Source organism: Actinia tenebrosa, unplaced genomic scaffold, assembly GCF_029948245.1.
Source record: "Actinia tenebrosa isolate PJP-AT-01 unplaced genomic scaffold, QUT_ActTen_1.0 PGA_scaffold11__36_contigs__length_13525064, whole genome shotgun sequence".
Lineage (NCBI taxonomy): Eukaryota > Metazoa > Cnidaria > Anthozoa > Actiniaria > Actiniidae > Actinia > Actinia tenebrosa.
In genome coordinates, this window is record NW_028292571.1 from 9,018,108 (window position 1) to 9,044,182 (window position 26,075).

At 40.0% G+C, this 26,075-nt stretch overlaps 2 protein-coding genes across 4 annotated transcripts in view; both read right to left on the reverse strand.

Annotated features, from left to right (window-relative positions):
- The window catches only part of LOC116289933 (leucine-rich repeat-containing protein 71), a 40,897-nt gene extending 17,313 nt beyond the window's left edge, over positions 1-23,584 (reverse strand). Inside the window, exons 1-7 of one of the 3 annotated variants that reach the window (XM_089027286.1) lie at positions 23,385-23,584; positions 18,453-18,623; positions 16,690-16,860; positions 15,797-15,872; positions 14,840-14,914; positions 14,073-14,141; positions 12,757-12,904 (exon numbers count right to left, since the gene is read on the reverse strand). In XM_089027286.1, the coding sequence (XP_088883412.1) occupies positions 12,757-12,904; positions 14,073-14,141; positions 14,840-14,914; positions 15,797-15,872; positions 16,690-16,860; positions 18,453-18,623; positions 23,385-23,502 (828 nt within the window). In that variant the 5' untranslated portion in view covers positions 23,503-23,584. Of the gene's footprint in view, positions 1-12,756; positions 12,905-14,072; positions 14,142-14,839; positions 14,915-15,796; positions 15,873-16,689; positions 16,861-18,452; positions 18,624-19,062; positions 19,209-22,545; positions 22,773-23,384 lie in introns of those variants that run through there. The other 2 variants (XM_089027285.1, XM_089027287.1) reach the window with 2 other exon arrangements.
- On the reverse strand, positions 8,713-11,905 carry LOC148912486 (uncharacterized). Its single transcript, XM_089027288.1, has 2 exons — positions 11,273-11,905; positions 8,713-10,913 (listed from the first exon to the last, which is right to left on the reverse strand). The coding sequence occupies exon 2, from the start codon at positions 10,860-10,862 to the stop codon at positions 9,288-9,290; it is 1,575 nt and encodes a 524-aa protein (XP_088883414.1). The 5' UTR covers positions 10,863-10,913; positions 11,273-11,905; the 3' UTR covers positions 8,713-9,287.
- Positions 23,585-26,075: the final 2,491 nt, after the last annotated feature.

Consider the following 26,075-nt stretch of genomic DNA (forward strand, 5'->3'; position numbering starts at 1 on the left):
CGAAGACCAACTCACTATTTTTTTGTTTCTTAGAAGGCTGGTAGTAATTCTTAAAGTCAGGCTTCTTTAACGCCACTGTTGGGTGCGCCTGCGAATAAAGTTTGAAGGCGTAGTCTGTGTTTTCGAAGTTCTTATCCGCCTGCATTTTGTCTTGGTAATTCTTATCCAACCAATCCCTGTAGGCTTGTCTTTTTTTATTCCAAGCCGCCACGTCCCTTTGATATTTCTCCAGCGCTAAGTCGTGCCTTTTTCTTTCGGCGTTAGATTCTGCGTTTCTATCACCGCTAACTAATTTATCCAGATATCTACCGCCATAATTAGCCCCTGTAAATGCTAAAGCTGCAATGACTCCATCTGCGACTAAGCTAACCATTATATGTTAGGCAGGTACTTTTCCTTTCGTAGGTAATCCTTTAGCAAGATAGCCCCGCCAACGGCAGCGGTCATTTTAGCGAAATTAGCGAAGCTCTTGCTTGGGTCTTCAGTAAAGTCTTCTTTGAGCACTTTCTTACCTACCCAACCAATACCCGCAACAATAGAGGTAATGATAGCTGCCTCTTCAACAGTTTTCAACAATGCAGTCGACATTATATTACAAAGCGAGAAGGTCATTCCATTTCAGGGATTTTGTTTTTTCTGACCTCCACAGGTGCGTGATATGTTGGGGCCTCCCACTTTACTTCTGGCTTCATATTCCGCCATTGTAAGTAAAAGCTGCCTGCTGCTATAGCAATTCCTAACGCGCCGATGACGTAGCCGGGATTCCAAAAGGATTCGCTTTCGTCCTCCACCTTTTCTTCTTTTTTGGCTTTATTCTTTCTGTTCATCTCCGCGAGCTTCTTTCCCGCGGCAACTCTGCCTGCAGATTTAGGCTTGGTAATCTTCTGCTCCTCCTGAGGTTGTTCTTCGGTGCCACTCATCTTATATCTAAGGACTTGAAGGACTTGATAATAACTTGACGGCGACTTGACAATGACTTAAGGATGACTTGATCAAGTACTTAAGGACGACTTGACAATGACTTGACTAAGTACTTGAGAATGACTTAAGACGACTTGACTAAGTACTTGACAATGACTTGACTAAGTACTTAAGACGACTTGACAATGACTTGACTAAGTACTTAAGGATGACTTGACTAAGTACTTAAGGATGACTTGACTAAGTACTTAAGACGACTTAAAGACGACTTGACTAAGTACTTGAGAATGACTTAAGACGACTTGATAATGACTTGACTAAGTACTTGAGGTGACTTGATTATCAGCAAGTGCTGCCTGAAAGACCTTTTCAACTTCTCTGTCCTTCTTGAAGTCCTTCCAAGATGTTCCAAAGGAACCTAGTACCTCTTTCAAGTCAACGTGCTGAGCTACGTGCAAAGCTGCAGAGGCTACTGCCATTAACTTACCGCACTTCAAAGACAACCACCCGCAGGTTATCTTAAGTTCTTGGGCGATGACATAGTCATCTCTTATGTCCTTACGCAGTTGCTCCACATCGTCTATGGGCAGTGCAAGTCCAAGTAATTTAGTCGCAAGTCGGATAGCGGAGTCTGCGACGGCGTCCGTGGTCTTACTTGCAAGGGCGGCCTCGTACCTCTTATGGAACTTCTTAACCTCCTCTTCTGACAACTTGTTAACTTGCTCATGGGTAAGTTCCTTGCCTATCATTTCTTTACACTTCCCCGAAGACACAAGGATGTTGAGTTGTTCCTTGAGGTTACTTTCGTCTAACTGTGTGGGGACTTCATCTAAGAGCTGCTCAATCTCCATATACATTAGGAGTTAAAGATCTTTATTGAATACGGAAACCTCAAAGAGAAGATCATCTTGGAATGTTGATGCGTCTTTAAATGCCGCATGTATTCATGCAACTGTTCCTTGGATATCTCACCGCCGTAGTCGCTTAAGATGGTTTCCAGGTCAGACTTACTGGGTGTATAAAATACGACCAGGGAGCCTATGTTTTCCCTGAAGGGTTTAGAGACACTGGTAAGCTGCTGCGAGAGCAACCAAACGCTAATGTTGTCATGTCTGCCGCTGAAGGCGAGCTTCACTAATTCGGAAGTGCGTCTTTTTACGTCGTCCCCGCAGGCAATGTCATCCAGTATGAGTAAAGTCTGTGTATCTTTAGGGAATTGTTTGTGCCAAAACTTCAAATGGCTGGATAACTCGTTAGGGTCCAATATGTCCACAAAGAAGTCGTCATCTTTCACTCCTATGCCTTCCCAGGTGCGGTTATTTACGTAGGTGGGGCATAATAACACTATGTAGTCGAAGCGGTATCTAAAGGGCCCTAATAGCTGCTCCACGATGAACTGGGTCTTTCCACAGCCGGTGGGTCCTACTATCAGAGCATTACAAGGCATGTGATCTGGATTCATATATAGATGGAACCAGTGGAAGCAGTAAGAAGGATTACCGCCGGCGCAAAGGATAAAAAAGACACCATAGAAATACAAAGGGAGGAGATAGACCGGTTAAAAGAGCGTGTGCAGGAATTGTATGATGAAATGTGTAGTCTGAAGCGTGCAGAACGGTTTGGTGCGGTTTTAACGATAGTGGGTTGGGCTGCGGAGTCCGTTAAGGACTTCATTCAATATCCTCCATAGAACCTCATCGTCGTTGCTGGCGTAGCATTTCCGCCTTCTGTAGCAGCGCATCTTTCATACGCATTTCGGCGTAGCGACTGAAAGTACGTGCTTGCGATGGATCGTATAAGCACTGCCACAAGTGTTGTTCCTTCCTGACGCAGCCACACTTATCGCAAGTGTCGTTCCAGTAGTCTACGTTCTCCCAGGCGACCTTTTCAAATGTGACGTCGAAGTTCACAAAGAGGTTGTCTATTTCTTTTTTCTGGTTGTTTAATTGCCTTACCGTGTCGACTGGACAACAACGTTCTGCTACGTCGCCATGCTCTTCGCAGACGACTTCTGAAAGGTCGTATCGTTTACATCTGTATTTGTGCCAGGCATCTTCAAAGGATGCGTTGCAGCTTTTGCAAAGAGATTTGAGGCAGACTCTGTGTTCCATGTGGTATGCTAGTGCTTGAGGAGAGCTTAGTACCTTGTTGCATTCTTCGCAAGTAAGGTTGTGTGCGTTGTTTCGGCGACAGACTTTGTTTTTGACGTGGTAGGAACAAGCTTGCGCGGTAGCAAAGGTCTTATTGCAATGTTCGCATGTCGTTTCTGTCGCGCGTTGCTTAAAGCAGACCTTGTTTTTGACGTGGTAGGAACGAGCTTGGCTGGTCGTAAAGGTCTTATTGCAATGTTCGCATGTCGTTGCTGCGCGTTGCTTAAAGCAGACCTTGTTTTCGGTGTGATAGTTAAGTCGCTGTAAGGAACTGAATCGTTTGTTGCAATCGTTGCACGTCATTATAGTAGGGTGTTCTTTATGCCTTATTAATGATCCTACTTCGTTGTTGCTGATAGGGTAGGGTCTCTTAAGGCCTTTAGTTTTAATGTCATTATTTCTTAATGTTTCAAATGTTATTAGGCTTATATTCTTAGGGTCTTTAGTTTTAATGATAGGGTATTATTTCTTAATGTTTTGAATGTTATTAGGCTTATATTCTTAGGGTCTTTAGTTTTAATGATACCTTATTATTCTTTAATGATATCTTATTAACGTTACTTAATATAATAAATAAAAAGAGGATAATATGAAGGACCCTAAAATAAGTCTTTACGTAACGTATCCTAAGAAAGAATAATAAGATATTATTAAGATCTCCTTACATCAAAGTTAAGGCGCAGGAGCCTGGGAGGAATTCTAGTTACCCTTTCAATATATGGACTGCATTACGTGTGAACTACCTGCCGACTGCATAATTCGTGAGGAGAAAAAATACATCTGTCCTCATTGTAATAAGGTATTCCCCGAAGGATCCTTTGTTGGGCATTGGTGTCCCACAGATCCTAAAACACAAAGAACTTTAGTTCACAAAGAGGATCTGTAAGGTATGTATATGGAGCGACTGCGATACCGTCCCATAAGCACCCTTTGCGGTGACTGCGGTCAAAAGCTGTCCACCCTCCAAGCCTTACAATATCACCGCGACAACAAAGTCTGTCTAAATAACTACTGCCGCCGCTGTGATGAGCCCTTCTTTGAAGAGAACTGGCATAAGTACCGCTGCCGCCGTTACCACCTAGAAGGTATTGCCTGCGAAACCCACGGTGACATAGCCGAACGCTGTTGCCCCCTTGAAACCTCCCGGGCGCTGACAAAACGTAAGAAGGAAATTGACCAAACCTTTGTAGGCTTTGACGACGTTGAGGGCGTTAAATGGGAGGACAGGGAACACTGGGAGGCTATTTGCGATCGCTGCGGCTGTCAACGGAGCGGACAACATATTTGGTGCTGTCTATACGACGGACCACGTCCTTTAGACCATTACCTGGCGGTACGAAAGGCTTGGAAAAATGATAAAGATATATGATACCTCAAATCGCAGCATTCGTAGGAGGCGTCTTAATTACCGTATCCGCTTACCAGATAACAGAAAAAATGAGGTCCGCCGTAGCAGACCAATACTTAACCGCCCATGAGGATGACTTCTAATCGCACAGAGGATTAGCATCTACCTTCCTTTCAACGTCGAACTTCCATCGACCGCTGACCTTACCATAGCTGCGTATGTGTGTGAATTCCTCACCTTGAAGGACATACCGCACGCAGTCCGGTGCCCACAGTGTGCACTCTTTACCGTCGTGTTCCAAGACCAACCTTAAACGGCTAATGTCTTCGAACACAACATAATTTTTTATTCTGTATGAAATGCCTTGGACTAATTCACGCCAGTGTGTCTGTTCAACTATCATTATATCTATGAAACATTCTTTGGTGTGTATGTAAAGTATTTTGGGATTTGAAGGACTTAACACACCAAGGACAAGGGATGCGAATACCGGCAGCATAGGCGTCGATCTCCCTACATATAAGGTCGTAATCATTGCACACCATAGTTAGATAACCATTTGCTTCGTATTGTGCGAGTAATGCCTCTTGTTTTGAGGATAATACACCGTTACCCTTAGGTGTCTTCAACTCCAAGCATAACCCATTATATTTTTTATGTGCATTGAGAACTAAGATGTCAGGCTGACCTGCCTGGTAACCTTTCTGCCAACATACTATCCTTTTGCTAGCTGAGTCCTGTAGTTCTCCAAGACCTGGTGCGAGCAGTAGGATAGGGTGGAATCGACGTATGTAGTTTACGACCTTCTTATGCAGGTCAAATTCATTTTCTATTTTGAATATTAACTTATTAGGACTGTCAAAGCGCCGCTCTATTTCATACTTACCTGTTTTCCTGAGGGTAGGGAGAACATCGCCTAACACCCATTTTCTGAACTCCTTAGCTACGGACTTTTCAGATCCGAATATTAACTCATAAAGACCCATTTCAGTGATGTAAACGGTATGTGGTTGCGCATTAAGGGTGTCAGTCAGATTGACACCCTTTATAGACCCTAAAGTTACCTTGTTTTCCTCTGAGACGTGTGCTCTAGCTGCGTCCCTAGAGTTAACGTAACCCAACGCCAAAGCCACCTCCTTCGCTTTGAAATAAAGTTTATCGCCTTGCACTATGCATTGCAGTTTGGTGTTGTTGTTTTTGAATACGCGAAGCATTATATACGTAAGGGATATTTTTATCCTTTCTTGGATGAGGGAGCGCAGCGCGCGAATCAATACGCAACACTCTTTAGCTGATTCATTTCTACAGTCAGTTGCGCGTCAGACACCACAAAGACGTATGCGTTGATCTTGTCTGAGTCGCCTGCACTAGTGTTTAAGTCACGCTTGATTTCCAGGGTAATACCGTCCTGGGTAGTTACCAGACGCAATCCCTGTCCATGTAAATCCTCGTCGTTGGTGGTTCGCATGTCAATCCACAGTGCATACTTATCGGTAAAGAACTCGCCGGGTGCAACTTGATCCCCAAACTTTCTTTTTATTTCCCTGTAGATGTCTGAGGGCTTCATTCCCTGCGAATACACCTTATTTGGAACTCCATTGATGCTAATCCCGACGTTGGTGATGTTGGGGTTATGAAAGGCTTCAGAGTCGCGCTTACCGGCTTCATAAGGTTTGATAAATACCAACATCAGCCCTGTAAGACTACGACGTGGTAAATTAATGCTCTGAGTAATTACCGCGTCTGTCTTATCCAGGAAACTAAAGGTTTTGTACATTACCGCGTGGTCATACAAGAAAGCCTTTCCGGAGCTGTATTCCATGCCAGCGCTACGTGCTAGATCTTCGGAATGTATGGTTTCATACTGCAATTCCAGGTTGGTAATGGCATATGGAGGAATACTTCCCGACAACGCAGTGCTTAACCCGCCAATGATGTTAGTTATGTTGGCTAAGGTCACTTCAAACTGCAACTCACTCAACTGTCTAGGATAATAAACTCCGTGGCTGGTAATAGCCTCAAAGTCCAATGGTATTACGTATTTAGTACCATAGGCTGTCTTAATGGCCTTTGCATCTGCCACTGCGGTTTCTCCGCTGCCGTCAGTAGGTTGTGTCTTGGTAGGAGTCCTAACCTTACGTAAGATTGTGCTACCAATACCCTGCTCTATCTTTTGTGCCCTTTCGAATGCAGTCAACCACAGATCTTTGTAGGTGGTGTAAAGGTCATAGTTGTTTAAGTCTAAGAGGGATTCCCCGGCAAACTTTACTCGCATCTTTGAGACGATGTTGCGACCAAGGTTGTTAACGATAATCCTTTCATCTGCGGCGTTAGGTTGCACCGTCAAATCAAACCTTAACGCCAAGGTACCAGGAACTAACACTAGGTTATCCGTTAGGCGGGGCACGCCTACGTACAAGGTTTCTCCAGGCTTTGCGCTAGAAGGCGTGAATGTAACCCGGTGAAAGGTGCGTTCTGCTTTCAGTCCGCCAACCTGCTTAGGTAATATATTGGGGTTTAACTTTGAGCTTATCATATATAATGGAAGTAGAAGGAACAGATTTTGATCCCACCACTGAAGAAGGTCAAGTCGATATTAACGACGAAGAATACGACGCATGGACTAAAGGCCTGGAAACCGACCCCTTAATCTACGACGCAGCCTTACACGATAAATATGGTAGTAGATGGAAAAGCGCCAAGGCCACCTTAAATCGCATGTGGAAATCAAGACACCACGGCAAACCCATCCCTGAGTACTTGGAGCTTCAAAACATGGGTGAAGCAACCGCGCGGGAAACTGTAGAGTGGGCAATGCAAGAGCTAAATGAGCGTTATTCCCGTTTCGATGCTGACGACGTAAGGCTCACAGAACGCGGAAACAAAGTCCTCATAAGCGTCCAGGACCTGAGATATCCTGACAAAGACCGCTGGACGAAACCACAACCCCTCTTTGATAAAGATGGTGAAGTTAGGGGTGACGTCTCAAGATTAAAAGGCTTCCAGCGTGCCACTAGAAGCATGTTAGAAAGGTTGGAAACCCTGAATGAAAAGGTCGCGCTAGAAAAGCGCGTCGAAGGACTACAAGAAACGTTGGAAGAAAGGGAAGCAGATTATATGCGACAAAACCGACTACTCCTTGATGCTCAAAAGAGAGAAGTTGACGACAAGAACCAAAGAATAATGGAAATGAGAGAACAAAGAAACAAAGCCCTACGTGATAGGGACCAAGCCCAAAAGGCCTTCGAACTTGCCCTGCAAGACCTAGACATAAGCAAGGAAGAAGCTAAGAACTTACGTACCACCATAGCTAACTCTTTAGAGGAACGGCGGCAGTTGGTTGCCGAAATTAACGCTAAGGAAGAACAAATCCGGCAAAGAGATCAGGCTATCGAAGACCTGGAGGGGCAAATAGAGCGGCAGCAGGAAGTAGTTGCGGACCAAAATCGTCCCGAAGAGGAAAGGGAAGCTGCTCAAAAGGAAGTAGAAACCCTTCAGGAGCGCCTTGCAGAATTACATGCGCAAAAGGAAAACCTGGAAAGAGAATTGGGGCTTACCACCAAGGAAAAGGTAAAAAGAGCCCTTTTGAAGTATGGTATTCCACTGGCATTCGCGGTCGCTATTTCAAGCGTAGTAGGCGTGATCTTTTCTGCGCTTAAGGCTACAGGCGCAGGCGTAAAAAAATTAGGCAATGGACTGACGGCCTTAGGAAAAAAGATGGCAGCCGGTTTGCCTGGGCTGCTGGGTTCGGTCGTTTCCTTGGCACTTAGGGCCGGCGGAGAACTATTGAAGTTCGTGGGGAATAACGTTTGGATCTTGGTAGTAGCTATTGGCGTGGTACTCTTAAAGAAAATGAAGGGTTAATCTTATCCTTATGTATTACTGGTGGCTTATCGTCGTCGGGTGTCCGAGGTGTCCTCGACTGGGGATAAGTAAAGATAGTATTCACACCGCCTTGATAATTTGGTATCAAGGGTATGGCAGTCATGGTGCTAATGGTCTTATGACTCCAAGTAGCATTTTTGTCATGAGTTCGATTAATCATGGCGATACCAGGGTACCCCGAACCTGCCATGTGGTCTGGACAAAATTGAAGCTTTGCATATTGACAATTAACTATCATGTGAAACGTTACTGGCGCCATATTTTCTAAACTTCTGGGGGCTTCATACGTAAAATGAGCTAAGTTCCTATTATTATCTTTTTTTCTGTAAGGTAATAATGGTTGGTTATTCTCGTCAATAATCCTAAACCTAACGTTAGCGTCATTAAATGCACTAACGTTAGTGGTGCATATGATTAACCCCAACCCTCCAACTCTAACCCACGTGCAAATGTCTATCCATTCATCACCCTGATGCCAATATTCCTTCAGGTAATGAAAAAAACCAATCTTCTTTTACGTGTGGGTTCATATATTTAAAGGCTAAGCACCGTAAGAGTGCTAATGGTCTTGTGATTATAGGCTGTATCCCTTTGATTTTCTATGCTATTTACCGTAACCTTTCCCGTATCGTCTACTCTTATCTGCAGCTTTACCTTCCCATGGCAATCGGCCACCATGTGGAAAGTCCAAACCGATAAATTCTCAGTGCTGGCTGGGTTGGGCTCTACGGAGAAATGCGCAGGCTCCCTGTTATTATCTTTTACGCGCATGGGCTGCAGTATTCCATTGTCATCCAGGAACCTAAATCCTACGTTGGCATGGCTTCTCGTGCCAATGCAAATACTACAAAGGATTAACTTCTTTCCCGAGTAGTTCAAATTCACGGACATCCCCGTGACATCAACCCAAGAGCTCTGGGTGTATTTTTTCTCGCCTGTGTAAGTCGTATAAACACAATCTACTCCAGCCATGTAGGGCTTGTTCATCGCCATATATAATAACTCAGACCAATGCTTGCAGCTGCTAAGCCGGCTTTTAGTAAGTTATGGTTATATTCCTCAGGTATCGCAGGTAGGACCTTCTTTGATGGTTTCTTAACTGTGGGTAGCTTCGTTTCGTGTGACTTTTTTGGCTTCTCTACGAAGTGAGGAATGTTCCTAAGAGTGTCAGAGTTCACGTCGTTCACCCCAAACTTCATATCCTTAGTAGCTCGCTGCAGTTTGTTGTTGTATCCTACTACAGAACCAGTATTTATAGATAAATTACTAGGCATTAACCAACAACCCGGGGCTACTGCATAGTCCAACCTTGCCTTAGAATTTTGTATAGCTAGTTGGTAACGCTGTACGCCCTTGCTAATGTCGCCCTCCAAGATTGAACTTTCAAATAAGATCAAGGCTTCGGCTCGCGTCTCTTCTGCGGCGCCCGTATTTCCGATTATGCTGGATCGGGTGTTTACCTGAGCTCCAAGGATAGAATACACGTAAGCTTCTATGCTGCGGTTTAAACGGGCAAGGCCGGCTTTGGTTAGTCCTTTACCTTCTGGGGGTATGAAATTAAGATATTGCTTTGTTTGCTCGTCGTTGGTAATTTTGATAATCAGTGGATTAGCCCCTGCATACTTACCGCCCTCGTCTTTGAACAAAGGTCCGTCTCTAACTTCCTTAGTGGTCTTAGCGTTTGGTTCAAAGAAGGTGCTACTGTCGTGAGTTTCTTTGTGATACCCAGTGTTCCATCGTAGATTCAACGCATGAACTTCCTTATCACTTAGCTCGTGTCCACCAATCCCCCAATAAGCCCAAATATACCCCAGACCATCGTTAGCGCCGGCAGTGCATCGGAAATCCTTCCCTACAACGTCAAACTCCTTACAAAGTCTGTCATAAGCCGGCACGCTGTATTTATTATCTCTTGGATAAAACGTGGCATCTCCCGGCAGCGCAATAACACCCATTTCATGCAGTATTCTTCTAACCGTGAAGTGAAAATGAAACATAAATATTGAATTCTTCATCAAGCTTGCGCTTACACCACAGCCGCTAGTGGCACACCAAACTGCAAAGTTTAGTTGCTGCGGCCAATAACGCATGTTAGGACCACTTAACCATTCATGAGATTCCTTAGCGGTGGTATGAATAATGGGTACGTCTTTGAAGATATCCCGCACCTTTAACGGAAAGGAATGCTTGTTAGAAATCCGCATGTTCAGCGTTAGGTCCAAGCTTGGGTGTTTATCAAATGAAACTGCGGGTATCGGATAAGTACTGGTACCAAGCAATAATTCCTTTGACCAACTGGGTTCAACATGCGTTGGCGCTGGCGTTGGCTTATGCATTGGCGAATGCTTCAGTTGATCGTCTATTTGATTAACCAGCGTAGGCTTCAAATCCTCGTTGCTGTACATCCTAGAGCCGTTATAGTAAATACCATCGGGTCTTCTTTCGAACTTACTAGCACCCGCATGTGGAAACCTTTTCCTAAATTCTCTCCAATTCCAGTAATCCCGGTTGTCGTGATGTGGCTGCTCCTCAATATCATTCCCAAAAGCGTCGTACATTATATATAATGGATGTTATAGCATCAGCACCTCCGCTCTATCCTGATTTACCTAATGAATTGAATGCCGAGAACTTTCGTTTGAATAAGGTAAATCTAATCCTGGCTTACTTGGAAGGGCAGACAAAACACTATGAAAAAGTTAGAAAAAAATACGTCAGAGCCCGGAGTACGCTACATAAGATTTCGATAACTTCAGGGTCCATATCTGTTGTGTTAACGGGCTCCGGCGTTGCTACTTCGCTTACTGGACCGGGAATAATCGTTGGAGTTCCTTTGGCCGGCGTTGGGGCAGCCTGTGGTATTATTTCGGCTGTTGCTACGGGCATTATGAAACAGTTGTCAAGCAAAATATCAAAACACGACACGACAATAGCTCTGTCAAGGGCTAAAGTAAATACGATCACTGACCTTGTCTCAAAGGCTTTGCGTGATAGAAAGATAGACGACGTAGAATTCTCGCTTATTCTGGCCGAAGAGGAAAAGTACGAGAAATTAAAGTCGGACATAAGAAATAAAAAAACAGTCGTAAAAGATCTTTCCGAGGAATCTCGCAAAAAGATCTACCAAGAAGCGAAAGAAGAGCTTCAAAGAAAGCTTGCTCAGTAAACATCTGCTTCGAAAAGAGCGTGACGGGATTCTATTTACATATCGAACGTCAGTCTAGAAAATATGCAAATTAGAGTGTAAGACATAAATATAATAATTTTCACATACATAAGCGTCCAGATGTGTCTGGCGTTCGCTTGTGATCGTGGACTTTGGGGCTGGGGAGGCCTAAAGTCCCGAGTTCGAGCCTCGCTGTAGACGCATTTGGACCGGTTGCTGTGAGTGAAAAAAAGCCTCCCCCACTCACAGCAACCGTGGGGGGAGGGGTAGAAAGTGCGATTCAACCCCGCGATGGGGGGTTTCGCGATTGGAAAAGTCAGGGGGTGTCTCGGGACGCTGTCCGGAGTTCACCCTCTGGTGGGTCGTAAGAAAGATATATGTGTATGTACTAGAGGGCCTCTGGCGCGGGATGAAATAAGCCCCGTAAGCCCAAAATGCAAAAAACCCCACTGGGGATAGCTTGGCGTTCTGCGCGATGCATTCCCCAGTGGGGTTTCTGGCAAAATAAACGCCAGTTTTGCATTTTTATTTTCTCGGAATCCATCCTAACAGGGGGTGGTTGGGGTCAATTTTGTAAAATATTTCATAGATTACATCAGGGTAATAAGGAATATCCTTATTCAGCTGACAAAACATCCACTCGGCTCTGCTCATATCAGAAACCTCAGGAATAGACTTACCGGTAATTTCAGACAAAAGATAGGGAATAGCTTTGTAATACTTCCCTAGCTTTAATTTTTCTAGCGTTTTCCGCAGGCTTTGTGGCGTTGGCTCTTCTAAGTGGTCTATAATTCTTTCCATTACTTCGTTGTCTAAATATACCGGCTGATGACCTTGTATGTGACTCATCCAGTCTCTGAAGTATTTTATTCTTTTGTATGGAGTCTTCTTACGACCTCCATTGGCGTAATATTGCTCTCTGGTGGCATTTGGTACAGCATTACGAATATTCTTACCACACTCGTAACATTGTGCTGACGTGTCGTCTTCTATTTGCATTTTCTTACCACAACAAATATACTTATTTGGCTTAGTAGGTACAAACTTGGGTTTTAAGCACTTTATACAGAAGTCAAAAACAAACTCTTTACAATCTTCGCACTCCATATATAGACTAACATATCTTACATAGACGCGGGATGCGGGTAATCGCGGTACGAATCGAGGTGGGTACTTTAGACGGGTAATCCTCCGGTTGTCGTTGCGCTGGAACCCCCATCCCCTATACTACTAGACAGAAACATGAAAAAGTGAATAATCCAAATCTCAAACCAAATATTGCCTACCTTGACTAGTTTTTCAGCACCCTCACAGGTAATCTTATTGAAGCACAAGTTTAACGTGACAAGGGACTTGTTTGTTGTCAGAGCATTCCCAATCATCTTTGCTCCCATGTTATTGATATAACAGTTACGTAATGAGAGATGCTGTATTCTAAACATGTCATGAAAATGAAAAAGACAGTTAGAAATTCTATTCTCTAATTCAAAGCGATATTTAATGGTCACAAGATCTAGCAGCACTTAGTGCACGCAGATGGCGTCAGCTCTGCTCAATCATTAAGCACAGTTTTTGACCAATCAGTGCGTGTGTACTATCCTAACTATATAATAACTATAAGTAATAAACTAAACTCTCCACTCATAAATGGTGCAATTGCTTCTCGATTTTTTTCCTTCCTTCATTCATTCATTCATTACTATCCATCCATCCCATCCATCTGTCCTTGCATTCATTCTATTGACAACTCTTAAAACTCCAGTGCAACCTGGCTTTGCCAGCTTGAGTCCAGGAGTAGCTTGTTTTCTCCTTCATCTATTCATTCATTCATTACTATCCATCCATCCCATCCATCCCATCTCATCCATCCCATCCGTCTGTCCTTCCATTCATGCTATTGACAACTCTTAAAACTCCAGTACAACCAGGCTTTGCCAGCTCGAGTCCAGGAGTAGCTTGTTTTGTTATTTCTAATTTCTGCTTCTGTTTACAGACTTCAGAAGTGAGGTTTAAAGAGCACATACACTGGGAGTTTTTAAATGAGTCCTCATTTTTTGACGTTAAGACACATTGCTCGTTCATCATCCATGCACTCCTACTGCAAATATCCTATTTGTTATCACTTCTGTATATTTTTCTCTTAACAAGATAATCTCTAAAAAGGATCAGATTCCTTTATAATATCAGGCATCCCAGCCACTTTTTAGACAAATTTGATAGGAAATATAGGCTGTGCAAGTTCTAAATATAGGAAAATATAGGATTTTTTCCCAAAAATATATGCACTTTATAGGAGCTAAAATAGCTTTTCGGTGGCATATAACCAGGGATAGGGAGGGTGCACAGGCAATGATTTGCAGAACTAAAAAGCCATAAAAATTTACAAAAAACAAAAAAAAGGGGCCATTTTATTTCCTTCGCCAAATATGCTAAACAGTGTAAAATATAAATGTATCAATCAGCAGTCGTCCTATTTATAGGAAATATAGGAGGTTTTCTTTAAATATAGGCTCTTTATAGGATCCTATACAAATTATAGGAAATATAGGATATATAGGAGGTCTGGGATGCCTGTAATATTCTATAATTATAGCTAACTCACTTGCTTTCTTCTCCCAGTAGGACTCCATATCTCTGTAATGTAAGCGGGTTATTATCCAGACACAAGGTTCTATAAGAAAATATCAACACTCAGCTTGAACAGGTCAATATCAATATAAGGACATTAGTAAGGGCAGACTGGAGTATATTTTTTTACGCAGCTTTCCAAATTATTTACTTTTTTTTTTTGACTTGAGAGAGAGTTTCGTCTGATATCATGATATAGTTACCAAGATGTTGGTTGATAAAGTAATAACCCAGTGCGTTAGGGTATATTGAAGAAATAGAAAACACGCGTGCGTGCTGTATGCTGTCATAAAGCACTTGGGGGTTGGCAGAACACGAGAGAAGTGTTAGGAGAAGCACGACGCGTAGTGGAGTGCTTCTGGACACTTTTCGAGTGTTCTGCCAATCCCCAAGTGCTTTATGACTGCACACAGGACATCAAGCAAGTTTTTTATTTCTTTTATAAAATACAAATTACAATAACAGATAACGGAAAGAGCGTGCGCGTGCAATGTGCTCTCATAAAGCATGCGCTCCAAACCAATCAGAATGCGACATTCATAACAGTTATTTTATAAAGAGGATTTGCTGTCATTTATGTGTGTTTATCATAAATAACTTCTAAGCATGTAATCTTAATATCTGGAATCAGAATTGGAAAAACTATCAAATAAATAATACTTCAAAAGCCATCAGTATCCAGAATAGGATCTGATGCACACACTCAGGCTCACACTCTTTTAACTTAAATAGGGTTATTACCTTAAGTTTGGTAAGTTCTGTACTGCATTAGCTAGGATGTTTAGACTGCTGTCTGTAAGACAGTTATTCCACATGCTAAAGTAAATATAAAACCATCATTAGATTATTACTAGATAAATAATGGAATCAATAAAGTTACTATAATAGTACCAGAAAGACTTTTTCCACACAGAGTTCAAGAATGTTTTCCAAATTTTAGGCCTTAGATATCATTCACGTTGTTATAGAATACGGCTTATCAAACAGGAATGGTAAAGGGTGTTTGCGTTAAACCTAGGTCATGATATTTTTATAAATTTTAAGATCTGTGACAAGGAAAAATTATTTTCCTTATTTCATGATAGCATACTTGTTCTAAAATTTGTGAAAGGTGAATGTTCATTGTTAATTTTTGTGAACAATTATAATACTAGTCCTTTTCTTATTCTCATGAAGCATGCAAAAACTCCCTCCAACTGTGACGGAGGACTCTCTTTCCAAAATAACTAATGAAGAATAGAAAACCTGTGGGTGTGCTGTGTGCAGTCATAATTAAAGCACGTAGGGTTGGCAGAAACACAGGAGAAGCACGACGTATAGGGGAATGCTTCTCGACACTTCTCGAGAGTTCTTTATAACTGCACACAGCACAGCAGGCAAGTTTTTTATTTCTTTTATGAAAAATACAAATTACAATAATCTTTTTTGGATGGAAATGATGCAACTGAAAGTGTGCGCATGTGCTGTGTGCTCTCATTAAGCATGGGCTCCCAACCAATCAGAATGTGACATTTAAAACAGTCATTTTATAATAAATAATAGTTGTAAAAAAGGGGGGAAACCCCAAAGGAATTATAATAAATGGAATAACTTTGAATGGAATAATCTAAAAATAATATTTCAATAGTAAATAGTTTTTACCATTTCTTAGGTATTACTTTTTAAACCAAACCATAAAATTAATGCCTTAAGACTTACTCTAATTTAGTGAGTTTTTCCAGGGGTGGGAGGGTAACTGTGAGTATCTCAAGAATTCTGTCATCTATCTTCCAGCCTAAGAAAGAAGTAACATTTTAAGGAATCAATGAATTTCTGAGGCAAAGCAGACAAATATATGCATGCAATATGTATCACAAATAATAACCAATGGTTGGATGGGTGTTAGATCAGGCTCATAAGGAATGCAAGGATGGGATAGAATGGATGGATGGATGGAGGGACAAATGCAGGGATGCATAATAAGGATGATGTATGCAGAGATGGATGTTAAATAAGGATGGATGGATGCAGGGATGGATGTTGAATAAGGATGGATGGATGCAGGGATGGGATGCATGGATGGATAAATGGAGGAAAGGAATGGAATGAATGGATGGATGCATAATAAGGATGGCTGGATTGATGAATGGTGCAGGGAAAATGGATGGTATAGGATAAATTTAATGTGCATAATAAGGATGGATGGATGCAGGGATGGGATGGGATGGAATGAATGGATGCATAATGATGGGTGGATGGATGGATGGTGCAGGGTAAATGGATGGTATAGGATGTAAATGTGCATAATAAGGATGGATGGATGTAGGTATGGGATGGAATGAATGGATGCATAATAAGGATGGATGGATGGATGAATGGATGGATAAATGTGCATAATAAGGATGGATGGATGCAGGGATTGGATAGGAGGAATGGATGCATAACAAGGATGATGGACGCATGAATGCAGGGATGGGATGGGATGCATAGATGCAAGACAATGATCGATGGATGTAGGGATGCGATGAGATAGAATGGGATTGGATGGATGGATGCAAAGATGGGAAAGGATACAGTTTATATTGTGGATAGAAGACAGATGGTCTAATTACCTCTCATATAAATCTCCTTAACATGGGATTTATTTCCCTCTTCTTCTAGCTCCACTTCAACCCTTGGTTTAAAGTAGGTGTATTTGTCTTTAACAGTGTATGTCGCTGGTGGAGGTTCCTCTGGTTCTCCTGTTGAGGTGCCTTCCTCTTGTTTGACTAACTCTTCCTTAACTAAATTGAACAATGAGCAGTCAATCCACATGATAATACAAGAGGAAAACATGATTATACACTATCCTTATGATTGTAATTATAGATCAACGTCTTTCCCAATAATTGCTGAGTCTTAAAGTGCAAATGAACCCTTCGACAGCACTTTTAGTGGTATCCGGTCTTTTCGCTACCTTGCACTTTCGCTACTTACCTAAAAGGTCGATTCACTACTTAATAGAAGTTGATTCGCTACTAATAGAAGTCGATTTGCTACCTTATCTCAAAATGTTAAATATCACAAATCAGGAATATATATTACATATATATATTAATTTTGAGTCTATGTCGATAAATTTAAATTGTGTTTTATGGCATCGAAACTTATAAATTTTCTGGTCAGATGTCGATCAAGAAATCTAAACCTAGCTGAGAGGATATTTACATCTCCTCATTTACGTGCGAGTTAACGACGACTAATAGAATCTTGCGTTCAATGAATAACTTTTCTGACAAATAAAAAGTTTTAGTTACAAAGAAGAAATCTAGTTGAGTTTTTCAGAGTTATTTTGGCTGGCTTAGTAGCAAAGTAGCGATTGGACTCTCGGCGTTGTGTGACAACAAACAAATCGAAAGCTATGAGAAACGAAGGCTTATTTTTATTCCCGCTTTTGCTCGATGACTAAAAGTTTGACTTTAAAATAGAAGGGTTTATGTCAAGGAAGAGTTTTAGCTACAAAACAAGCAATCTAGTGGGGTTTTTTAGGGACGTAAAAGAACCACTGACTGAGGATGTAAAAAGAAACCCTGGTAGTGACCGCCCTCAGTGCCTAACCACCCCTCGTTCTGTGAAGCACCTTTGAACATATACATATGGTAAAAGAGCACTATATAAATATATGTAATTATTTTTTTAATATATCGTTACCTTGATATTTCATAACTTATTAATTAACGCACCTTATATCAATATGGAAATGGAAGCTATATACCATAAATCATGTACAGACTGTGAAAACATTTAATTGATTCATGTATATTACTGTAATAGCAATGCCAGCAATCAAAACTGAGACAATTTAATTAAGGGATTTTTTATTATAATGTTATAAGTTAAAGTGAGGCATTTACCAAAGATTCTCTTGGCACACCGGGGGGTGGTCCCCTATATTTGCTATACGGGTACATGCCGCCAAACAGGGTATGGTTTTCAGCGATTCTACTCTGGAACATGCAGGGCATATAAAATCCTGCTCGCTCTGGAACAGGTTATATGAAATCACGCTCTCTCCTCTCTGGAACAGGGTCTTCAGCAATCTCGTTCTGGAACAGGGTATGAATTTCAGCGAGTTTTACTCTGGAACAGGGTCAGGGTTCAGAGGGCTCAGCGGCACGTCCCTATCCTAAACAGGCAAGAGTACCCCCCCCTGGGCTTGGCACCTTTAAATATACCCATGAAATATTTCTAGCCACTTGGCAAATATTTGAAAAATCTTTTATAAGTTACTCACTAGACAATTAGAAGGATTATAATTCTTGATAATATTATATAATAATATTAATTGATATGACTACATCTTTTAAGTATCATCACTTATGCTTATAATACATACCCCCGCTCTTGTCCTTGTCACCTTTTCCAGTAACTGGGGCAGGTTCAGGTGGAGTAGGGGTTGGTGTTGGTGGACGGTGAGGGCGTGGCACTACCTGCATGGTAGGGAACCCTGCACGGATTGCTAACTCACAGAAATCTGCTTCAAAATTGCCTGTTGGTGTGTATGGCTCTGTGGAATATAAAGATTCAGGCTGCAATGGTTTAAGGAAAGCAAGAATGACAGAGATAGAGAAAGAAAACAAAGAAAGTATTTTTAAAATGAATGAGAAAATTAGTGACCTATAAATGGCTTCAATAAGGGATCAACACTCAGATTTATTGGTTGTAAGATTAGAATTTTTATGGTGTAAATCAAAAATAATCAGTCGGTACATTTTACATCTTTAAATGGCAGTAGTACAGAAACCAAATTCCTACGGGCAACTCACAACTACTGAGTTTGCATAATATTAAGAATCAAAGTCAGAAACAGTGTATAAGTGGAAACAGATGACAGACTGGAGTGCAATGTCATTGCTTCATGCATGTGGCAAGGTGTTTTAATTACTAGCCTTCCTACAAAACTTTGAATCATAGCCAAAAGAGAAGATAATCTTCAGACTAGCTACCTGGTTGAACATCCAAACTTTCATCTTCATTATCAATAGAGCTAGTTTCCTCTGACTCAATGGATTCCTTGATTGTCTCCATCATTTGCAACTATATGATATATTTCTTTACAGTCAGGTATATATATATATATACTCGAACCAAAATTAATTAATTATGCTACCTTAATAACAAATTTACATATTTGAAATAGCTAAGTACATCTAAACATTTATAACCGCACTTTCTTATGTATCCAAGGAATTCATTAATCTTAAGTGCTGCAGTAACTTGTATTGGCAGAAAAAAAATTTTTTGCACTAAAATTTGAATTCATGTGTCAATGGCATATTAAATATACTGTTATTTAATACAATATAGTAAGACAAGTACTCTAAATTATCAAATCAGGAACAAACTGACAGAAAGAATTACTCAGATAATTATGAAATAATTACTCAAGCTATGAATTGATAAAAATAAAATCAATATTTTATATGATTTTTTAAAGTCAAAATCTAACTTCTGCTATTATGGCAAAATGTAACCCTTATGCTTCAACATGTATTTAGATTGAGAGCCAATTTAAAGAGATTATAAATCTGAAAATATAAGTAACATGATTTTTTCTCCATAAAACACAATTTAAAACAATGAAGCACAGACAGTTATCAGCTGATTGAAGTTAAGCAAGTCATATAGATTTGATTATTAGAGAGTCAAACACCAAGATTTTAAGAACAGATTTGTTAAAGCTTAATTATGTGAATCGTTATAACACTTAGCTGTTGTTTTTAAATGGAGCAGAGAAGACTCGTCTGTAGAATTGAGTATCCTCAATTAGGTTATAAAAATACTTCGGAATGATGAATAATTAAGTAGTTAAAAATTGAAGTTTTTGTAAGAAATTACACAAGAAGTCATAACAGGAATAAGTAACTGAGAGCTGGTTGCTGTAGGAGGTGACCTGAGACTTCAAATGGCTGGTGAAATTTGAATATAAACACAAAGCCATCAAAGGAATTTAAAAATAACTTATTCAAAAAAGATTTCTATTTATCTGACATTGAAATAATCCTTTAATTGGAATGCTTTTACTTTAAAGAGTTAGAGGAGCTATTTGTTATGACAATAGTATAGTGATCCTAATTAATTCCAAGCTCATTCAGAACATCATTTGATTGAATCCACTTCAATAAATACCGATGTTTTAGAACAATAGGTTTTCATTGTTTTTACATTATTCATTGTCCTGTTAAATTGAATAATGAGCCATAAAGCACTTAACAAATATTATATCACTGCTGTCAATCTGTAGGATAACCAGTGCAAAGGCCTTCCTATATGTTCCTTCAAAATAATATATAAATGGCATTCTCAAGAGGTTGGGGAGGATGGGGGGGGGGGGGGGGGGGGGGGGGAGGGGGGTCAGATTGCTCACGTTAAAATTCCAGACATTAGTCCAGGACCTATTCTTACAATCATAGAGGGGGAGGGGGTGGGGGTGGGGGTGGGGGTTGGGGCTAGGGGGGGGGGGGGGATTGTCAGGGTGTATTGTTTACCTTCTGCTAATCATAAGGGTTGGTAATTGGGAATGACTGTTAGTTGTAGGTAGTTAAGGAGAATTTCCAACTTCATCAAGCTATTTGTACTAATGTGTAGGTAGTTTCAGAGATTATCCATACCCCCACCCCCCCACAGAGGAATTTGAAAATTCTGAGGGGTGGGTGGGGGGGGGGGGGGGGTCAGGGGGTCAGAGAAAGAACAAAATTACAGAGTTTGTATGGAAGAAAATTGGAATTTCCAGGGTAGGGGAGTCTTTTGAAAAATTCTAAGTTTAGTAATAAAACATGGCTATGGCTCACTCATGCTTCTTGTTATACTTCTTTCATGCTTATGCCACTTCCTGCATGCTTTTACTGAACGGAGCACGGAAAAAACTGTTTTATTTGTTAAATAAACTTGAATAAAAAGGGACTTAGACTTTTACGTCTTATGAAGCAAAGGGGGTTTCCAGCAAATTTCCCATTGAATATTTAAATGAAATCACTGTTTAAGAACAATGTTTTGACCTATCATGAATAGTTGCCATATGTGATCTGATCATGACACAACTTATTTGGGCATGCATAATAATTATCACAATCACGCATCTTAAAATTTTGGCACATGTCACGCAGAAAACCATTGCCACTCAGAAACTAGTCTGGTGTCAACATGCTTTTAAGCATGGTGATGTCCATCATATGATAATATAATTATAAAGGAGTTAAGCTTCAAAAATTATACATAACATTAATTTAAACACTAATCTTCAAAATATTGAAATAACTGAAATAATATATTGCCTGAGAGAGATTGTACAATGCATCATTAAAGTCAAAGCCAAAGTTTAGGAGCAGGCGTAGCTCAGTTGGTTAGTGTGCGACCTTCAGAGCTTGAGGTCCACGGTTCGATCCTTAGGATCTCCACATCTGTTTCGACTTCTCTCTTAATCCATGTAGCTTCAGCTTTAAATACTCTTAAAACAGAGCACTGATGGAGAGAGGGGGTAAAGTGTGCACTGTCGGCTTCCATTGATAGCAGTTGAATTTCAACTGAAGGAACTACCGACGTTAAATATAGGTGCTTTACCTTTACCTTTAAGTCCCCTGGTTAAAGTTAAAGTGTTATATATTGATTTAATAGCCTGGTTTTGGTTTGTAAAAGTAGCTTAGTTATTAGGGATCTCCAACATGAGCAATACAGTATATCTGTTATATGAACAACAATATACAACTTTTCTGAAAAATTATGTTATGCATATATGTGTGTAACTCCATTTGTACTTTGTAATAAATCTTTTTATTTATTTATACACGGTAGGCTTTAAAGCTAGAAGCTTGTGGGGCCGTATATCCTCCATAAACACTCCTTAGCACATTCAAATATTCGTAACTTCATTTTCTCTCAAACATCCAGGGTTCTGCAAGAGGACAACAGCTTTTACTAATACACAGTAGGTCTCTGGAGGTTTGAGAGATCAAGGAAATACAAAGTACAAGTAAGGTTACCTATATAATATGCATGTATAGTGTTGAAATTTTTCAGAAACAGAGAAATGGTGTATTATAAATAGATTAAATACAAGACATCACTTTTACTTCGAGTTTCATGATCAGTCTGTCTGATGATCATGCAAGCATGAAACTCTGAGTAACAGTGAAAGTGATGTCATGTATTTAATCTATCTACAATCTATTACACTCTGCAACTTAATGCATCATAAGCACTCTACTGAAAGTATAGACTAAAGCATTCAGATTTATATATACACACATATATATATACAACTTCAAATGCACTGCATGATTTGCAATCCCAACTTTTTAAGAAATCATTTTAAATGATCTAACTTTTAAATATCTACATCGTATAGAAAACGTTTTGAATATCCTTTATGGATTACCTGACCAGAGCAACCATTTAATCAAAAGTTCTTTATAATAAAGTATATCACAAACCTCCAAAAATCAATATAGGGCCTTGAATGAAAATCTCTGGAGCCTCTAACACAATAGAAGCACTAGTAGAACTCCTAGATTCTGGCCTTTCTCCTTTCTTGATTGCTTTCTTCATCTTCGAAACTGACTTTAATGCGGCAAACATTATCAAATGTTTGGGCTTAATTTCTAATTGCAAATTTCTTTTTGTCAACAAATGTCGCGCCAAAGCAAAGCTGTAGCAAGGAAATGCTCCGTCTACAGTAAACTTGGCAATTTTGGTATGAAACTGGAAGAAGGGCTTGTCTCTACGACAAACAACTATACAATGAGAACTACTCAAAAAGGTTACACAGTTGAAGTTTTTTAAAGAGTATAGATGTCGGAAAACACAAAGAAAAACTGTTCTTTTAAGCAGAGGAAATAATATTTTTTCCATGAAATTAGGCAGGAAATTTGAAAGATGGGTGGTAAATGCATTTAACAAACGCACCAAACAAACTATCAAAATATTCCCTACGGCACTAAATAATAGCGGAGGAAATGTTCCTGAAGGTATTAAGGAATTATTGAATGGGATATTTTATTTTACCGGAGTTTACAAAACCGTAATTTAGAAAGCAAATCAGCTTTTTAATATTACACACACAGACATGTGTCCAAAGTAAACAATAACTGCATATCACTAATCAGTCGTGTGTAAACATTTGTATTTTATGGAAAATTAGTATTCAAAGTGTTTTCTTCGGTTAATAAATAACAAAAGGGGAACATTTTGAAGGAAAATTTAAAAGGAATGGATATGTAAGCTTACAAAACCAGGAGAAAGACAGTTTAAAAATACGTCAAAAAAATCTTACCAAGATCTTCTGGCTCTTGTGCGTTTTTCACCGGTTCTACAGGAGTTTTATCACCAGCATGTTTGTCAGCTGAAGCACTTCCCTTGTCTGACTTATCAGCGACAGTTTTTTTAGCCATTTTGCTCGAATAAAAACGTTTTTATTTGAAAATACGAAACGAAAAATGATCTTTACCTTTCGTCCGCCATTTTGAATGTGTTGCTCACTTGTTCCCATGGAGATAGTCACGTGCGAACTCGACCAATGATATGACGAGACTATTTTTCCCGCGTTATGTTTTTATTCTTTTTTATTAAAAAAGTAAATTAAGAAAAACGGAACAACTGAAGTTCCTCCAAATAAACGTTTCACAAATGCTAAATACTAATAAGAAACATTAGTATAGCCACGAGTAAAGTTTTGAAAGTTCTTGTAATTAAAGAACTTTGAAAACATTACGATCCTGCGATTTTTTGTTTCGGCCTGAGGCCGAAACAGTCACTACATTCGGTTTGCCGGACCATAATAGTCTCCGTGCGTGTCATTTAGCTGTCAGAGTTTTGGACCTAATCCAATCATATGCCGTTTCCATCATAAGCAGTGGGAAAATGTAAAACATTTCACCATGCGGAGTATTTGGGAGAGTTGCGTGAATCTTCTCTGAGGTAGTTGTGTAGACTAAAGTTATGCCCTTTCGCATGACGCCATTTTTTGGGGAAAAAATATAATATTGATTAACCCTACGACAATGCGTATTTTATTCCTAAGTCAGTATCTAGGTCCAAGTCGCCAACTAGTTAAGTCATTGAAAAGTTATCCAAAAGCTTTTGTGATTGTGCGGCAACAGTCTCAGCTACCTGTGAGCATAAGCTGAGAAAACTGGTGAGTTTATCTATGTAACTAACAGTTGATGCATATATATTTTGTGAAGCAAGCTTCCGATATGTTGTAGCTTCGTGCGCATCTGAGGACATGATTTTGCTATCAGCTATTATTTAAATTAGGTCCTATAAACAAACAGTGCGTACTTTACAACTTTAAAGATAGATTTCTATAAAATCATCAGTTTTCATTTATTAATACTCTGATTTAAAGTATAATTTCTTGGATTCGGTAATATTTTTGAAGCACCAAAAGATGTAAATTTTGAGTTGATTGGTGACGGCGCACTGGTCAAAGACAAGCCTTGTATCTATTCGTTCGAATTGAGACTTTCGCATTTTCTTCAAGCTACGATATAAGAGCTAAATACATTTACCATAAATGTCAAAGAGCAGAATGAAAGTTTAAAAAGTATCCTACATTCAACATAGCGCGTACAGTAATGCTCATGTGCCAAAATATTTTGCACCAAGTAACCTCTCTCTGCGATATACTCAATCATTGTTCATATCTATTGTCGGATCTCTCATTCGTTCGGCGAGACGTTATATGTACGTACGTTGCCCTGTTTCCCCCCAAAACACTACGATGTTTCAAAGCAAGAACCACTAAAATCTCCAAAAAACTTAATTACGATGTATTTCGTCCAAGAGAATTTTATATCAAATATTTCCATCGAAATTTGCGTAAGACTTTGCAACGTGAAAGCGTACCGCGAGATCGCTCTTGTCTGCCATTTCCAAAATACAGGAGACCCAATCATTACCACAGCAAGACCAAAATTCTTTATTCAGCAATGCCACACAATAAATAGATAACGGGCCGAAACATCATCGCTTTCGAAGCGATATAGGCTTGCTGTTTATCAGTTCACTCAACAAAATTTCAGTAAAGAATGCGAAGCGACGCCGTTCACCTTTGTCTATTTGGCGGCCGATTTTCAGTGCAACTGAAATGCATAAAAAGGATTAGTTCTTATTAGTTTTTACGGCTTTTGTTTGTTTGTTGTTGTTGTTTTGTTTTTTTTTTGCCGCTCGGCCTGGACAACGTCAATGACATTGACTGTTTAACACTGGCAGATCAAAAACTGTTTCTTGATCTGTTTTATAAAATGACAAACAAATATCGAAAAAAAAAAAACAAAAAAAACAAAAAAAAAAAACGAAAAACATATCGTATTATTCTGATATATTTGTAAAGGATGACGCGAGCGTGTTCTGATACCCTCATCAAACATGGTTTTTGACTAATCGTAGCGCACGTACTATCCCAATGATTTCATAAATATCTCTTAAAGGCCACGAGCAGCAGGTGATATTGTATGAGCGGTATTTTAGAACAGTATGTCTTCCAGGTTCTTGTTCTGTTAACGTCAAATGTAGTGTCAACTTTGGAAAGGCGGTAAGTGTAAAAGTTTTCGTAGCGGAGCAGTTACGTATTGAAGACGGCAAAGCATTCCATGGAAAAACTATGGGGTTGAAAAAAGAGTTCCTGAAAAGTGTAGTTTTGCAATGGCTGGGTTGAAGAAGATCAGTAGAAGTCGATCAAAGAGATCTAGAGCGTGCAGTGGAACTTGTTACAAAGTTTGGAATGTCGAGCTCATGTATGACCGAAACTACATTTATACAAGAAAAGTACTGTAAATCCTTGTGATGAAATTATTTATTTGATCGAATAAGTAACATTTCTTTGTTTAACGGATTCGCATGAGAAGAAACATGAATATGGATACAACCACAAGAATGAATCGTAATCTCAAGAGAATGACACGTGGTCATAAATGTTAGGAAACATTTGGGTTCCCTGTGTTACGTCCAGTTCCTCTCTATA